This window comes from Bos taurus, chromosome 24 (genome assembly GCF_002263795.3).
Source record: "Bos taurus isolate L1 Dominette 01449 registration number 42190680 breed Hereford chromosome 24, ARS-UCD2.0, whole genome shotgun sequence".
Classification (NCBI taxonomy): Eukaryota; Metazoa; Chordata; class Mammalia; order Artiodactyla; family Bovidae; genus Bos; species Bos taurus.
The window spans coordinates 29,929,444-29,948,369 of NC_037351.1; the positions used below are offsets into that span (position 1 = coordinate 29,929,444).

Below are 18,926 nucleotides of genomic sequence, written 5' to 3' on the forward strand. Positions count from 1 at the left end.
AATGGACATGAGTTTGAGTAAACTCCAGGAGTTGATGATGGACAGGGAGGCCTGGTGTGCTGCAGTCCGTGGGGTCACAAAGAATCGGACACGACTGAGCGACTGAACTGAATTAAGGGTGGAGGCCGGTTGCCAGGAGAACCAACCATGTGATGAGAGGGTTGGAACTTTCAGTCCCACATCTGAACTCCAGGGAGGGGAGAAGACCTGGAGATTGAGTATAATCACTAATGACCAGTGATTTAATCAATGGTGCCTATGTGCTGAAACCCCCAGAAAAGCCCAAAGGGATGTGGTTCAGAGAACTTCCTGGTTGGAGAAGGAGTAGAAGTTCAGGGAGAATTGTGCCCCCGGAGAGGGTCTGTGCCCCTTCCACATACCTCACCCTGTACATCTCTCCCATTGGCTGCTCCTGAGTTATATCAAGGTTTCCCAGGTGGCGCAGTGGTAAGGAATCTGTCGGTGCAGGAGATGCAGTTTCGATCCCTGTGTCGGGAAGATCCCCTGGAGTAGGAAATGACAACCTATCCCACTACTCTTGCCTGGGAAATCCTATGGACAGAGGAGCCTGGCAGGCTACAGTTCATGGGGTCAAAAAGAGCTGAACAGAGCTGAGCAACTGAGCACACATGCATGCACAAGTTATATCCTTCTGTAACAAACTAGTGATCTAGTAAGTTGTTTCTTTGAGTTATGAGCCCCACTCTAACAAAACTGATCAAACTTCAGGGAGGGGTTGTAAGGATCTCTGATCTATAGCTGGCAGGTCAGAAGCCCAATGGACAAGCTAGACTTGCAGCTGGCATCTGAAGTGAGGTGTGTGTGTATGTGCACTCACACGTGTGTGTCGTGGGACTGGTGTGTGGATACAGGCATCTGGGACTGAGCCCTTAACCTGCAGAATCTGACTCTATCTTCAGGGAGGTAATGTCAGAATTGAGTTAAATTTGTGAACTAGTCAGTCAGTATGTACATGTATGCCAAGTCGCTTCAGTCGTGTCCAACTCTTTGCAACTCCATGAACTATAGCCCATCAAGCCCTCAGCCCATAGGATTCTCCAGGCAAGAATACAGGAGTGGGTTTCCATGCCCTCCTCCAAGGGATCTTCCCAACCCAGGGATCGAACCGACCTCTCTTACATCTCCTGCATTGGCAGGTGGGTTCTTCACCCCTAGCACCACTTGGGAAACCCTACCAGTCAGTATCTGTGGAGAATTCAGTTCATTGTTTGTTGTATTAAAGGAGAAACACATCAGAATTGGTGTCCGAATCAAAGCCTTTGACTCAAATCCGGGACCAGTGAGGACTTAAGCTCTGGACCTGGAACTTGCTAGTTCCTGACACTAAGTTTTGGGTTAGCTCAGAGACAGCATCTCTTATGCACAGCACAGATGATGTCAAATTTGCATTCCATTACTTAAGGAGGCATAATCAAATATAAATAAATCACAACTGTTTCCCAAAGTTCTAATTTGGTCATTATTTCTCTGTGTAAATTTTAAAAAGAGTCTTGCATCTAGTAGCTCCCCCTGGCATTTCTCTGTGGAAGATGGCCTGGAAACTGACCTCTTTCCTGATCTCACTTACTGCCTCCTCCAGGATGTCTTCCTGGTGTTTTTAAACCTAACAAAGGTCAAACTGAGCTAATCATCCCACCTCCACCATTACTCACCAAATTTGCTTCTTTAAACTGTCCCTATTTCCTTGTTTCCACCTTTGCATTAAGAGCATTTTCTCCCAAGCACCCGAGCTCAAGATCTTGATCATCTTTAGTTCTTTTCTTTCCACTGCCCTGCTGCCCAGCCCCCAGCAGAAGGAAGTCCATTCTAGTCACACAGAGTATCTCACTTTCACCCACATTATGCCCCAGTGGGTCAGGAGTAAAGAACCTGCCTGCAGTGCAGGAGACACAGGACACACGGGTTCAATCCCTGGGTTGGGAAGATCCTCTGGAGGAGGGCAGGGCAACCCACTCTAGTAGTCCTGCCTGGAGAATCCCATGGACAAAGGGGCCTGGCGGACTACAGTCCATAGGGTCGCAAAGAGTTAGACGCAACTGAGACGACTTAGCATGCCATCTCCTTACCAATGTCTCCCATCCTCAAGTGATAGCACTGTTAGATTCATCTTCTTCAAACAGTTTTGATCACTCTCTGGCTCAAAAATCTTTTAGGGCTCTCCTACCAAATAAAGGTCAAAATTTCTCCTGAAGTTTTTAGGACCCTCCTTAATATTGATCCATCACACACATTTTTGCCTTGCTTCTGACTACTTGCTAATATACAGACTTCACTAAAGTCAAAAAGTCCTATTCACTACCCTGTACACACCCCATACATTTCCTGGTTCTGCGCTTTTGCTTGTGATTTTCCTTTCAGGTGAAAAACCTTTCCTCCAATCTATTTTTATTAATAGAACTACCCAGATCAAATGCTGTCTCCTCTATGAAGCCTCCTCAGGTTCCTCCACCAAACATGACCTCTTTTCTTTTTTCTTTTTGACTTTAATAAATGATCCTTTACTTTTTTTTAATTGGAAAATAATTGCTTTACAGTGTTGTGTTAGGTTCTGCTATTCAACCATGTGACTCAGCCATAAGTACACATGTATCCCCTCCCTCTTGAGCTGTCTTCTGTTTGTGCCAATTCTATGGAAATTTTCAATCTCCCTCATTCTTTTTAAGGTCAAAGAATTTAAGTAACTAGAGACAAATTTAGAGACCATCAATACTTGCAAAATTGTGATTACTGTTCTGAAGAAAAAGCAAGAACTACAGGAGTGAAGTTATTTACTAAATGCCAACAGCTTCCCTTGTGGCTCAGCTGGTAAAGAATCCGCCCGCAATGCAGGAGACCTGGGTTCTATTCTTGGGCTGGGAATATCCCCTGGAGAAGGGAACGTCTACCCACTCCAGTATTCTGGCCTGGAGAATTCCATGGACTATGCAGTCCATGGCGTCACAAGGAGTCGGACACGACTGAGTGACTTTCACTTTCACTATACAGCTTGATAGTGGCAAAACCAAGACTAGAAAAGTCTGAAGGTGAATCCATTGCCGTTACTACTACATCAAGATTTAAATACCTTTTGATCTGACTACCTATACAATTACTGATAAATCCTTTACAGCTCCATGATTACATGCTGTCATTTTGTGGGGTGATCATCTTGCTTTCTCTACTTTTCTTCTATACTTCTGGAACACCATTTCCATAATAGATGCTCATTAAAATATTGCTGTAGGATTAGTTTGCTTGAGGATAAGCTGAAAATCCTTTAGCCTGAAGACTATGGCTGTTGAAAGCCCATCCTTTCTTTTCTCTACTTAACCAATATTTTTTGAATGGTTCAAGTTACCTATTTATACTTGTAAAATTTGAAAATTTAGCTTAATACCCCAAATATGTTTATAGACAAGGAAAAGAAGGCAGCCTGAATGCATCTATCTCTTGGGATGAATAAAATTCCCATTGACTCTAGATTGCAAAATCAAACTCATATTATTTAACTCTTATTGAACCAGCACTCAAGCACTTTATAAACTGAGCTAAGAAATAATCAGCAGATTTTATTTTTCAGCTCATAACCATAAAATGTATTAAGGTACTTTTCTGCCTGTCTTTTGCACAGGTGTGTGTATATATATACACGTACCTGTACACCCACATGATGCAAACCTCACATACACACGCACACATTCCACTTGCACCGCAGTGACCTTTGAAAAATGGATACTGCAGCTCCAGAGGGCAGGTCTCTAAAAGGGTGAAGAATTAAGTCATTCATTATGACGACAATGATAATTGCTATTACCGTTGTCATTAGTCTTTAAAGTCCAGGTTTGGTGTCTTCCAGATTTGGTGCCTTTTTCTGCAGTAGAATACACAATGAATGCCAATTTTAAAAATACCAAGGAACGAAGGTAGTAGCTACAAAGTGAAAGTTGCTCAGTCGTGTCCGACTCTTTGCCACTCTGTGGACCATACAGTCCATGGAATTCTCCAGGCCAGAATACTAGAGTGGGTAGCCATTCCCTTCTCCAGGGGATCTTCCCCACCCAGGGATCAAACCCAGGTCTCCCACACTGCAGGCAGATTCCTTACCAGCTGAGCCATAAGGGAAGCCCAGTAGCTACAAATGACACTTAAAGATTTCTCTTTCTAGGTTGCTCTTAGTGAGAGATAAAAAGTGATTGATAGCACTCTTTGGGACAAAGTGGTGAGATAACATCTCTACCGTATATATTAGTACACGGTCTCATTAGCCATCTGTCACAGAAATGGACTGACTTCAACCATCAGCTTACATCAAACTCATTTTCTAGACAAAGAAACTGAGGCTTGACAGTGAGTGAAGCATCCGCCCAGAGAGGGGATTGTGAGTTCCCATAATTCACTTCGCCCCTGGGTTCCCATATCCCTCATCCTTTTCCTCCTCAGTGTTGCGGGGCAATGTTCCTTCTCTTTGCACTCAGTTGGTTGGAGGTAGGCACCATAGGTTTGATTGATACACCAATTTGCATCTCAAGGCATCGCTCGATAAATACAGTGCCATGCAAGGCTACTCTCTCACAAGCCAATTTCCCCCTCTGGGCTGACTTTAGAAGCTCATTGATGTCACTTCCTTCCTCAGTCAGCAAGTGAATTTTCTTTAATTCTCAAGACCAGCTGTCCATGCTGTCAACAGAAAGTTATTAAAATTCCTTTAAAGTGAATAAAAATAGCCTAAAAGCAAATGTACTTGGAAACAGGAAAGAATCAGTATGCAAAGTCCACAAACCTCTGAGCAAAATAATGTTGATCCAACCAGAGATTTCAAACATTGTATATTCAAGATGCTAGAAAAAAATAATTAAAAGATGCTAAACCACATACTTCTTAATCTTTTATTAGCAAAAGCTTATGCAGTTACAATTTATCCCCTGAATTCCATTCCTCTCTCTCAAATACGATTTGAATAAACTGGGGAACGACTTCAGTTTTCCTTAAGTGGGATTCCCTCCTTTTTTCTTGTCTCGGTCAGGGAACATTTACATCTCCACCAGGCTAAGACTATCTGTGAGCAAGAGAAAAAATTATCATGAGTTGCAATCATAACCACTACAGTCACAAAATAATAATGTAATTATATATTTTAATTTATTAGAGTCTTAATAGCTCAAGGGAGGAGATCATTTTTCTCATATTTAAATAGCTGTATCTCAAGTAATGGTCTGTCTGGCTCTAGTCCCCATGATCCTCAACTGACTTTCTGACCTTAGTAACTGGAACCTTACTCTGTTGCCTTCTGAATCAGTCCTTGCCTTATCCCTCAGTCCCCAGCGTGGCTCCTGCCTTGTTGCCTGAGTTGTTCATGACGTGGAACTAAGTCCCTCTGAAACACGGATGTGTTCCCTGCCATGTACGTCACCTGCTATCATCCACCTCTTCCATATTTGCATAGAAGCCCTGAATCCTGGACTCATTGTGACCTTTTGCTTGGGAAACTTACATCCAGCCTGTCTGTCTTGACATCCCAAGACACACAGCCCAGGTTTGTGTCTTGGGTTCCTGCCTGTAATTGGGGGCCTTGGGTCAAATCTGCCCTGGGGTTGCCACCCTCCTCAAAGCCCCTGATTCCACAATGCAATTAAAGAGAAGCCTGAGTCTTCTGGGTAGCTATGCTGAGAAGCCTTATTTTGGTAAATAGCAGCTTAGTGAAAGAGAATGGTGGAAATTTGGGTAAATTCAAACTAAAGGAACAGTTAAAATATTGTTAGCCTTCAGGAAAAGCATAAAACCTGGTGTTATAAGTTATCTAGAATTAACTCTCTGTCCTTCACTTCAGTTCCCACAGTCTTGAACATGTATGGCTTCCCTGGTAGCTGAGCTGGGAAAGAATCCTCCTGCAATGCAGGAGACCTGGGTTCAATCCCTGGGTTGGGAATATCCCCTGGAGAAGGGAATGGCTACCCACTCCACTATTCTAGCCTGGAGAATTCCATGGATTACAGTCCATGGGGTCGAAAAGAGTCAGACATGACTGAGTGACTTTCACTTTCATGTTAGGAATACAAAACTAAGCTACTGCGTACTCAGTCACTCAGGTGTATCCAACTCTTTTTGGTCCCGTGGACTGCGGCCCACCAGGCTCCTCTGTCCATGGTATTCTCCAGGCAAGAATACTGGAGTGGGGAGCCATGCCCTCCTCCAGGGGATCTTCCTGACCCAGGGATTGAACCCTCATTTCTTGTGGCTTCTGCATTGGCAGGCAGATTCTTTACCACTAGAGCCACCTGGGAAGCCCTAAGGCTACTATAAATGTTATATTTTAAAGGAGGGGGAAAGGAAGATTAGACATATCACTATTACTAGGATACTTTAAAATCCTTGGGAAATCAACTGGGAACTAAGACAAAAATGGTGGCTATCACAAAACCAAGTGTTTGGTATGGGCTAGAATTTATTAGTAGTCAACTTCAGGCATTCATACGGTTCATCTAATGAGTTTTAACCCCTGAATCTTTCCTTTCACTAAAGAGCAAGAGCCAGGAACGGCTGCCTTTAAAATGTGAGAACTGATACAAACCAGCTCTGACTGAAAACGCTGTCAATCATTCTGTAAATTTGCATTGAATACCTCAAGTGTGCCAGCACCGGGCCCTCGATACAGCAGTAAATAAGATGGATCAACTAGACTCCCCAAAAAATTAATCTAAAAAAGAAATAAAATACAGGAAGAAAATCGATCTCTTTAAAAGGTACAGACTCATTTTTAGGTGGTGTTGAATTTATAGACACTTCATAAAACATTGGGGCTTCTCAGGTGGGGCTAGTGGTAAAGAACTCACCTGCCAGTGTAGGAGACCTAAGACACATGGGTTCCATTCCTGGATTGAGAAGATCCCCTGGAGAAGGGCATGGCAACCCACTGCAGTATTCTTGCCTGGAGAATCCCATGGACAGGTGAGCCTGGTGGCCTATAGTCCATGGGGGTCGCAAAGAGTCAGACACGACTGAAGCGACTTAGCACGCATGTACATAAAAGAATTTTAATAAATAACAAAATTATAAGCAATTGTCATGATATTTTAAAGGGACCCACATTCTTTCAATGTTAGTAACCACTGCTGTAAAATGTAGGAAATTAAACCTTTTTTTAGTGCTCTTCAACTTGTAATAAAACCAGCCCCCTCATAAAAATCATTATTACTTTTTCTTGCTCTATTTTTAAACGCGGTTTCTTGATAAGAGATCTCGTCTTGTTAATAAAATGTTATTGCCAGAATTTGTGTAATATAGTCTCAAATCAGAAAATAGAAAGACAAAAAAGAAATAAACCAAGATAGGCAGGGTCCCTGACCACAGGATGCTTATAGTGTAGAAGGAGATGCGCAAAGAAGCAACACATGTACAAATGACAAAATAAATGCAAGTTGTGATAAATGCTGGGAAAGAAATAAACAAGAATCATCAGAGGAGGTGGGCCGGCCAGAGAAGAGCCCCTAAGGTCTTTTTTTACATTGGAGTATAATTGCTTTAGAGTCTTGTGTTAGTTTCCGCTATGACGAAATTAATCAGCCCTATATATACCTATATCCCCTCTCTCTTGAGCCTCCCTCCCACCACCCCTCAATCCCACCCATCTAGGTCATCACAGAGCACTGAGCTGAGCTCCCTTGGGCTATATAGCGGCTTCCCACTAGCATTCTGTTTTATTCATGGTAGGGTATATACGTCAAACCTAACCTCACAATTCATCCCACCCTCCCCCTTGCCCCTGTGTCCACATATCTATTCTCTACGTCTGTGTCTCCATTCTTGCCCTGGATCTAGGTTCATCTGCACTATTTTTCTAGATCCCACATACATGTGTTAATATATGATACTTGTTTTTTCTGACTTACTTCACTCTGTGTGACAGTCTCTAGGTCCATCCACATCTCTGCTGCTGCTGCTGCTGCTAAGTCACTTCAGTTGTGTCAGACTCTGTGTGACCCCATAGACGGCAGCCCACCAGACTCCTCCATCCCTGGGATTCTCCAGGCAAGAACACTGGAGTGGGTTGCCATTTCCTTCTCCAATGCATGAAAGTGAAAAGTGAAAGTGAAGTCGCTCAGTCGTGTCCGACTCTTAGTGACCCCGTGGACTGCAGCCCACCAGGCTCCTCCGTCCATGGGATTTTCCGGGCAAGAGTACTGGAGTGGGGTGCCATTGCCTTCTCCATCCACATCTCTACAAATGACTTAATTTTGTTTCTTTTTATGGCTGAGTAATATTCCATTGTATATACGTACCACAACTTCTTTACCCATTCGTCTGTTGATGGTCATCTAGGGTGCTTCCATGCCCTGTCTACTATAAATAATGCTACAGTGAACACTGAAGTGCATGTGTCTTTCTGAGTTATGCTTTCCTCAGGGTTTATGCCCAGGCGTGGGATTACTGGGTCATAGGGTAGCTCTATTTTTAGTTTTTTAAGGAACCTCCATACTGTTCCCCATTTTGGCTGAATCAATTTACATTCCCAACAACAGTGCAAGAGAGTTCCTTTTTTCCACACCCTCTCCAGCATTTATTGTTTGTAGATTTTTTTTTTCAATGATGGCCATTTGACTAGAAAGTGAGGTCATTCAGTCGTGTCCAACCCTGCGACCCTGTGGACTGTAGCCCACCAGGCTCCTCTACCCATGGGATTCTCCAGGCAAGAATACTGGAGTGGGTTGCCGTTTCCATCTCCAGGGGATCTTCCTGACCCAGGGATCGAACCCAGGTCTCCAGCATTGCAGGTGGATGCTTTAACCTCTGAGCCACCAGGGAAGCCCATTTGACTAGTATGAGGCCTTAATATTAAACTAAAACCTGAACATTTGAAAGAGCCTGTCAGATCAGCAGCCATTAGATTAGAAATAAAGCACACAACAGATGTACTGTGCTTGAGTCATTTCCTCTCCCTTTCTACCCTCCAGTCACTTTGGTCTCATGTGAATATCTGGTCCTTTTGACCTCTGGTCTTTTGCACTTACTGTTGTCTCTCCAGTTTGGCTGGGCAGACTTTCAGATTTTCAAAATGTCTCATGATTCACCCAAATACACCCTTTCCTTGCCTCTGAGACTTTATTCTTTCAGTCCCACTCCCTGGAATATCTTTCTCTTATCCTTTGTGTGCAAAAATCATACTTATTTAATCCTCCCAAATCTGGTGAGGGGTAAACACTAGTAACTCTTTGGTATACATGACCAGACAGGACCAGAACATTGAATGCTGCTGCTGCTGCTGCTGAGTCGCTTCAGTCGGGTCCAACTCTGTGCGATCCCATAGACGGCAGCCCACCAGGCTCCCCAGTCCCTGGGATTCTCCAGGCAAGAACACTGGAGTGGGTTGCCATTTCCTTCTCCAATGCATGAAAGTGAAAAGTGAAGTGAAGTCGCTCAGTCGTGTCCGACTCCCAGCGACCCCATGGACTGCAGCCTACCAGGCTCCTCCATCCATGGGATTTTCCAGGCATAACGGGCCCTAAATCTAATAAATGACAGAGCTGTAAATTAGATGTCAGGTTACTATCTACTCCATTTTCTAGAGTCCAGGGGACATTGTGATTAGTTTATGATTATCTGATTGTTTGGCCTCTTACTTTTCACTGGAATTCCTTCAGATTTCAGTTTGTTCCTAAGGAAATAAAACTAAGATTTCCTGGTGCTGCTGCCACCCCTGACACCACCTCTGGTCTATCCTCCAGGCAGCAACCAGCCCTGAGTGGTCCTCTGAAAATGCACAGCTGACCCAGGCATTCCAGTGGGCCTACTCACACCCTGGGCTACACTCCCTTCATAACTGACTTCCCACTACTTTGGGGAAGGTCATCAATCTCCCCAAAATGGTCTACATGAGCTTTCTTGCTAAATGTTTCTTGCCTGTCTGTCCAGCTTCATCTCACACCACCCCACCTCCCCTTATTTCACTTTGGCCGTGCTGGCTTCCTTTCCCTGCTTTGGACCCAAAATGCTCTCTCCTTCCTGAATGTTCTTCCCTCTCTTCTTGTCCACATTGGTGATCTAATTCAAAAGGCAAGTCCCCCCTCCAAAAAACACTCTTCTTTATACACTCTTCTTATACACTGCATATTATCTGACAAAAGACATCTAAATACCGAAACATATCAAGAGTGTCCAATTGGGCAGTACCATTAAAAATGAAGAAAATTGGTAATTATTATCTAGAAACTCCAAAATTGGCCCTGGTATTTTGTGACAGTGGCTGGATTGAAGAGCCTACTTTTTTTTTTTTTTTAATTGTTTTTTCATTTTCTGAATTTTGAGTGAGAACAGAGCAAGACCAGTACTAATGCTGACTTTCTTTTTGCTTTCTTTTTCAGTGACTAGAGAAAAAATCCAGGAACATATCACCAACCAGGTATTTCCTCACTTCTCATAAACCAGGATGTAGAATTTTGCTTCAAATGTTACTAATTAATTAAGCGTTTGTAAATATTTTTAAAAGGAGGCATTGCTAGTTATTGGGTATGAGCAATACACCTTATTGGTTCTGAGAACAAATAAATTGATCATATATGGGTGATCGTGCACTTTCCTGTCTCCCCCACCTCGCTCCTCCCCTCCACACCATCTTTCCCAAGGATGGACTCTGCCAGCTCTGATGTAAGCAGCCCTCAGAGCATGTCATGACCTCTGCATTGATTCTATCATGGCTGCAAAGAGATACTTTTATCTACTTCTCCCTTAACTAAGGTGACTGTCCTCAGTGATTTTCTCAAGTTCTAATTCATCCAGTCATTCCCTCCCCAACAGTTAAGAACTAAAGCCTTAGCCGCAGAAACGTACAAGTTGGTTTTCTATCTGGTCTCTGATTTCTACCCACATGTAGCTAGTGTCCTCCTGCCTGCTTCACTGTTTTCTTATCCAGTCTTTTTTTGATTAATTTTTTTATATTTACCAGGAGATGGAGTCATTCTGTACAACAGCTTAAGGGGTTTAAGACATGCAGCCATAGATCCAAACCAAGTGTGGCCAGGCTTGCCCCCCCTCACCCTCTTCCCATGGGCCAATCTGGCTGCAGTGTTTCCCAGTGCTGCCACTAGACCCAGGGGACGCAGCCACTGGCCTGCGGCAAAACACGCACAGCTTTCATTCATAGACACACATCTCCAAGTCTTGTTGTTGTCACCTCATCCTTGTCAAGGGGAAGAATGGTTCATCTGCATTTATACCAGTCAAGGGTACATTTTTCAACGTCTCCTCCTAACGGACTTCAAAATAAATTCCAATTCTGGTTCCCATTGGCATTCCAACCAAATTAAGTTCTAGCTCTACCTGCTGCTGCTGCTGCTGCTAAGTCGCTTCAGTCGTGTCCGACTCTGTGCGACCCCTGGACTGCAGCCTACCAGGCTTCTCCATCCATGGGATTCTCCAGGCAAGAACACTGGAGTGGGTTGCCATTTCCTTCTCCAATGCATGAAAGTGGAAAGTGAAAGTGAAGTTGCTCAGTCATGTCTGACTCTTAGCGACCCCATAGACTGCAGCCTACTAGGCTCCTCCATCCATGGGATTTTCCAGGCAAGAGTACTGGAGTGGGGTGCCATTGCCTTCTCCCTAGCTCTACCTAATCTGTGCCAGACGTCCTGTAATTCACCAGGCTTTAAAAATTGTCCTTCCTTGTGACTGACCTCCTATCTTGCAAATTCAGTAGGCAAAATGTAATGCTTATTGGGCACCATTTTGCTTTTGAATAGAGCTGTAAATACTGACTCAGTCTCAGCCATCTTAAAAACTTGAAAATGCCATCCCCATGTAATGTTAAAGTCAGTTAGTCGTTTCAAATATTTATTTGCCTATTGAGCTTAGTGTCTTTAGCATTGTATTTCAGTTGTTTGTATATACTCAAGTGGCTTGGTGAGGTTGAGCAACAGTTAACCAGTCAAGTTCATTATTACCGTTTTGTTTATTTAAGTCACAGAGGGAACATTTTTCCTTATAAAGAGAACTGTTTTCTTTATTAACAAGGTTAAAACAGTTGGTCAAGAAATATATTAAGACTACTTCTCAGGGGTAGATTTTCATTTCCTGTATTTTCTTTCTTTTGTACCCTTGGCTAAACTAATCGAGGATGTAGATACTAGAATAGAACATCAAATATTTACTCATAATCTTAAACATGGATTTGGTGCCAGATAAAAGCATCATGTCTCCCGGTTCCAGTAAAAGAGTGAAATTCTTTAGTCTTCAGAGGTAAGGGTCTTGAGTGTATTAGTTATGTAGTCATTTTCAGGACAGATAGGTGTATTGTTCAGTGTCTGCCAGCTGGTATTTCTGATGCTACAATGGAATTTCTGTTCTTTCTTCTTGCACATAGGGAGGTGCTCCCCACTCTCAAGAATACACCAGGAGTGCTCTGTGACCATATAGAGGAGTGGAGTCAGAGGTGGGAAGGAGGCTCATGAGAGAGGGGTTGTATGTGTACTTATGGCTGATTCACGATGTTGTATGGCAGAAACCAACATAACATTGTAAAGCGATTATTCTCCAATTAAAAGTAATTTAAAAAAAAAGAACAAAATAAACAACAAAAAAGAATGCACTGGGAATATAATTCTAAAAGGCATCTTGAAAAGTGAAAGTCACTCAGTCGTGTCCGACTCTTTGCAACCCCATGGACTATACAGTCCATGGAATTCTCCAGGCCAGAATACTGGAGTGGGTAGCCTTTACCTTCTCCAGGGGATCTTCCCAACCTAGCAAGGGGTCTCCTGCATTTCGGGCAGATTCTTTACCAACTGAGCTATCAAGGAAGGCCTTATACCTCTAATTTATCTTATACCTCTTATAAAAGCCATCTTATACCTTTAATTTATCTAAAGTCTGGCAAAGAGCCACAAAATGAAATCACTTTTTTAAAAATTATTTTTAAATTGAGGTATAATTGACATATAACATTATATTAGTTAGGTATATTATATTAGTTGGGCTTCCCTGGTAGCTCAGCTGTTAAAGAATCTGCCTGCAACACAGGAGACCCTGCCTGGCTCCATTCCTGGGTCGGGAAGATCCGCTGGAGAAGGGATAGTCTACTCAATCCAGTATCCTTGGGGTAAAATGAAGTCACTTCCTTTTTAATTATTTTTAAATTGAGGTATAATTGATATATAACATTATATTAGTTACATATATTAGTTATAATTAGTATATTAACAATATACTGATTACATACATTAGTCTGTATAGTATATACAAAACATAATTATTCTATATTTGTTTATTCTCTGAAGTGATCTCCATAGTAAGTCTAGTTCCCATCTGTCACCATCCAAAGTTACAAACCATTTTTTTTTCTTGTGATGACTTTTAAAATTTATGCTCTTCAGTTCAGTCGCTCAGTTGTGTCTGACTCTTTGTGACCCCATGGACTGCAGCACGCCAGGCTTCCCTATCCATCACCAACTCCCAGAGTTTACTCTCTTAGCAACTTTCAAACACACGGTATGATAGGATTGACTATAATCACTGTGCTGTCCATTGCAGCCCAAGACTTATTTGCTTTATAACTGGAAGTTTGTCCTTCTTCATCCACACTCCCCTTCTGATACCCAAAGAATTTGACTCTTGTAAAACATGTCTATATACTCACTTTGGCTAATCAATACAGAGTTCTTTATCAGAAAGGAATGTAAAATGGAACACTGGTGTGCGTTAATCTTGCCCCGAAATCCTTCCCCACTAGGCACTATAGATTGTGTAATTAAATTGAAATTGAAAATCAAGTCCTGTTGTTGGTTTTTTGTTTTTTATTTTTTTTCCCCATTAAGCAATCTCCAAGCTGCACACCAACGTGAGAAATCAGGACTGGAGCAGAGGGAAAGTTCTAGCCTGCTGGCTAATATCCAGCATGCATTTTTAGCCCATGGCTATTTTACCACACCTGAGCTCAGAGAACAAACAACTATTTGAGTTCTCTGGAGGGAACGCTGGATTCTTTCCTGTGTAATTCACTGGGGAAATTAGTATGCTTTTTTCAAGTAACTTGTTAACGCAGCTTGTTTACGAGAAGAGGACAAAAATGAGCAGTGAACCGCTTGGCAGAATGAGATGAATGCATGACCCATTTTTTTTTTTTCAGCTGTCCCTTTGGCAGTTCAATGATACCATGATTTTCTCTCTGAAAAATGCGCCCTGTAGAGATGAAATCTGTAGATTTCCCCATAATTTTGGTAGTCTACCATAATATGGTAGATTAAAGATAATACCTTAGAATACTACCCAGAATACCTTCCAAATCAAAGTAGCAAATGGTCAGTACCAGAATGGGAATAATAAAACCTTTTGACTTAAGATTTAAAAATTGCCTTTTTATTTAGTAGGCAATTGAAACTTGTAGTAAATAGAATACTTTCTGTTTGTGCCTTTTGGATAGTAGATCATTAGAACCTTTGGCGAATTAATACTTTTTTTTTTATTTTGCTTTGTTTCTCAGTTGTGTCAGAGTCTTTTTGACCCCATGGACTGTAGCCTCCCAGTCACCTCTATCCATAGAATTCTCCCAACAAGAATACTGGAGTGGGTTGCCATTCCCTTCTCCCAGGGATCAAACCCGACCCAGGAATCGAACCTGGGTCTCCTGCGTTGCAGGCAGATTCTTACTTCTACTGAAGTATAGTTGGTTTACAATGTCGTGTTAGTTTCAGCTGTACGACAAAGTGAATCAGCTATAGGTATACATATATCCCCTCTTTTTTAGATTGTTTTTCCATATAGGTCATTACAGAGTATTGAGTCAAGTTCCCTGTGCTACAATAGGTCCTATTACTTACCTGTTTTATACATAGCAGAGTGTATGTGGCAGTCCCAGTCTCCTAATTTACCCCTTCCCTCCCCTTACCCGCCTGACAACCATTAGTTTGTGGTCTACATCTGAGACTCGGTTTCTGCTTTTGTAAATAAGTTCACTTGTACCATTTTTTTAGATTCCACATATAAGTAATGTCATATGATGTTTGTCTTTCTCTGTTTGACTTGCTTCACTCAGTATGACAATGTCTAGCCTGTGCCCTTTGAAACCAGAGAAACAGAAAGGCTGGTTCGGTTTCCAGGTAGCCACCCCACCCCCAACCCCCCAGAAGTGGGAGGATGTATAGGCAGACAGCGATCCTCCCATAATGGTACTTCCGCCCTCGCCTCTGCTTGGGAGGTGGGTGCAGTGGGCGGTATAGTTCTGGGTGGTACTTAGAGCTGCCTGACACTCCCAGGTCAGAAAAGTGAGACATGAAGTGAGGGAACTTGCCCTTCCCAGAACCTAATGAGCTTTCCTGCGTCATCCTGTCCTTGGTGGGAACAGATCCAGACGCTGCCTAGGAGTCCCCAGCTGAGTCCAGTTTCTGCCCCACTCTCCTCCTGAAGGACCACTCAGACCCCTGTGGAAGGGTAGTCCTCAGGGAGAGGGAGCTTCTTTAGCCTCCAAGCCCAAGTGATCTTTTGGGACAGACTGCAGACCCTGGATAAAAACAAAGGCAGGGTCTTGAGTATCACTTACTTTAAAACTTTTGAATATTTAGACATACAGTGCATGGGCCTCCATTCATCCTCCCGCTCTAGGCCCCATAAATGTTATTGATATGATATCAATCAGACATCTACAACTTAAAACTCAACATGTTATTCCAATAAAAAGCCAAGATGAAACCCACTCACCTGTCATCTATAGGATAAAATCCTATCCATGGCCCTGTGATCTGCTTTGGAGAGCATGCCCCTTGCCTCCCTGGACTTACTTCCCTGTGTATAGAGCTTCTTCTCCTGTGTATAGAGCTAATGTGCATGCGTGTGTCCTAGGTTGCTTCAGTCATGTCCAACTTTTTGTGAACCCATGGACTATAACCCGCCAGGCTAACGTGCCCTATTTAAAGTTGTTCCACCAATATACCCACCCTTTTCTTTGCAGGTACAACATTTACTCATATTCCAGCACCTCATACCCGTATCATCTCTTCCATGAAGCTTTCCTCATCTCAGGGCTTAGAGTAATCTTTCCTTCTTCCGTGTTCCTGTTATTTTTCTGCCCCTTTGGCATAGGTCCTTGCATTTTCTACTCTATATTCTAATTATGGATATTCCTATGTGATTTTGTAATGAAACAGTATTGCACCAAAGGAAAGAAATCATGTTTGGCTCATTTCTGTGCTCACGATTAGAACTTGAACAATTGCTGACCAATTGCTGGTTGAATGTCAATTCTTTCACTCAGTAATTTATTATCCTAGAAACCAGAGGGACTGCTGGATGCAGGCAGACTACACTGACTCTTATAAGGCAGAAACCAGGCATTGTCCTTTGCCTCCCATGTCAGGACTCTAAACCAAAAACAGAAGGCGCAGCTAAGGCTGCCCATAGTCTCTACAAATGATGGTCACACAGTCGGGGAATACAAGAATCAAAGAGCAAGGGGACCCCACCTTTATTTCCACATCCCATAACCGCCTGGAGAACACTGAACATTTGCTTGAATCAAGACTTGGCCCCTGAGATTTTTTTCTCGACTGTAAGCACGGCACCGTCATTCACTGCTGTTTCTTTTCAGTGTCGTGTGAACTTTACAACTTCTAAATTTAAAGTGGGATTACATTACCTTGCACTATTCTTATCAAAATGGCCATGCACTCAAGGAGACAACTTTGACCTACAGAGCGTCTCTCTTGGCAGGTTCAGTGCTAATGCAACAGGTAAAGATCCCATTCCCCTCATTCTCTTCTAAAATTGCCTTCTAGAATTGGAAGTTGTGCTTTTAAAAAACCATTCAATGTATGAGTCTTTTTTAAAATACCTGAAAGCAAGACTGAAATTATCCAAAAGTGGTGCACTAATGGTTAACAAAGAGGCATTTATGAAAGACATGCTGTACGAAAGGTCACAAGGCTTCACATCAGGAAGATACCCAGGTGTAAATGTCAAAGGGCTTGCACTCACCTCTTTTATTGGAAGCCGAGAAAGTTAACGCACTAAGTAAGGATGTCTAGTGGAAAAAGACAATATAGTCTTTGGAACTATATTGTCAAGACAAACAGAGGGAGGAGAAGACAGCCCTCAGGTGTTTTAAAAGCATGAAAACCCATAGAAAAAATACTGATTGGAACAAGGAAAACAGTTTATTAGCGACACTGCGAGAACTATTAGCAATTCAGACATGAGATAATTCTCACTCACCTGTTCTCACTCGAGATCATTCACACTTAGATTGTTTCTGTATAATTGTGACCAAGAATTGCTCCAGTAACTTGTTTATTTGTCATAGCAAGCCTAGGATGATGAGTATTTTAATCTCCTTTCTCGACAGGTGGAAACACCCTTGAAAGATTTAGTACTTTTTCAGGTCCTGCCATGCTTAGCACTAAATGAGTAATAACAATGGTTAACATAATTATTAGGCTTCCCGGGTAGTGATAGTGGTAAAAAAAAATTTGCCTGGCAATGCAGGAGATGCAAGAGATGTGGAAGTCAGGAAGATCCCCTGGAGGAAGAAATGGCAGCCCACTCCAGTATTCTTGCTTGAAGAATCCCATGGACAGAGGCACCTGGTGGGCTACAGTCCGTGGAATCACAGAGAGTTGGACACAATTGAAGACAGTGTTAGTTAGTAATATGATTACCAAGTGTTTAATGAACTTCCTATGCATAGGTATTATACATAAAATTCTCTCATTTAAACCTCACAGCAGTGACCTTGGAAGGCAGGTACAAATTCAAGGAGTCAAAATTAGTGAACTTGAGAGGCTTGCCTGAGATCAAGGATGGGAGCTGGCAATCCAACCCAACCATGTAAGCACCAGCCGCTGTTCTCTGCTGCTTTAAGTGTCTTTAGTTAAAAGCACACAGATGATGAGTGGTAGAGCTGGAGTCTGAATCTATGTGGATGGATCGCATTCTGAAATCCTTTCTTTTTGCTATTGTGCTGTCCTATTACTTGTTCTGAAAGTTCTATTAATTAGATGATTCCACGTATGACCACCCTAAGCAGTACTCCAATTTTAACACCAGTACTGAAGCAATTGGTTGTGAGATTCTAGAACACAGATATTTATGGTGTGGTAGATCTTTTTTAAAAAGCTTCTTTTTAAATGCTTTAACTATCAAGATGAGCACATACTCTGGGACTCCTGATGAGCATTAAATTACTTTTTTAATTAAGTGAAAAAATCAAATGATCTAGTCTAAGAGAAAAGTTATTTGTCACCTGAAAAGAGATTAAAGCTAAAAAAAAAGAAAGGTGTACATTGGGATAATCTGTTGCCCATTGGCAATTTTCCTCAGCGGAGCCCAGACCAAACTATCATGGACATAAAACAAGAATTAAAATAGAAGCGTGTATTCTTAACAACTATGAAATCTTCTCTTACTCTTCAGTTTTCCAGAAAAGTACTTTACTTCTGAAAACTCTTTCATAAGGTTTTCACTGCTAGTCATAATGTGTTACTGTCTATGTAATCATGTGAGAAAATATGGATTCTGAAACTGCTGGAAATGTTGCTCCTATTAAAAAGGATGAAAACAGTGAGTTTACCATCTAGTGTAAATGAATCTTACCACCTAAGTTGCTATCACTAAGCAGTCCAGGGAAACTGATTCCACAAGGGATTTCTAGTCAATCTGTTTCTCCTGTTTTTCCTCCTCTGTTTTGAGTTTTCTAATCATACCCCCTCCTATTTGTTAGCACCTGAAGATGGGGGCTTCCCAGATGACTCACTGGGTAAAGAATCTGCCTGCAATGTCAGAGACACAGGACACTCGAGTTCAATCCCTGGGTAGGGAAGATCCCCTGGAGGAGGTCATGCCAACCCACTCCAGTATTCTTGCCTGGGGAATCCCATGGACGAGGAGCCTGGCAGGCTACAGTCCATGGGGTCACAAAGAGTTGGACACAACTAAAGCGACTGAGCATGCACACA

The 18,926-nt window shown here is 42.4% G+C and overlaps 1 protein-coding gene across 7 annotated transcripts in view; it reads left to right on the plus strand.

Annotated features, from left to right (window-relative positions):
• The window catches only part of CHST9 (carbohydrate sulfotransferase 9), a 284,326-nt gene that overhangs the window by 240,631 nt on the left and 24,769 nt on the right, over nucleotides 1–18,926 (plus strand). For 6 of the 7 annotated variants that reach the window (XM_005224066.5, XM_059880825.1, NM_001075879.1 and 3 more), the window contains one exon: nucleotides 10,356–10,393. In XM_005224066.5, coding sequence (XP_005224123.1) covers nucleotides 10,356–10,393 — 38 coding nt within the window. Of the gene's footprint in view, nucleotides 1–10,355; nucleotides 10,394–12,358; nucleotides 12,419–18,926 lie in introns of those variants that run through there. The other variant, XM_010818760.4, reaches the window with a different exon arrangement.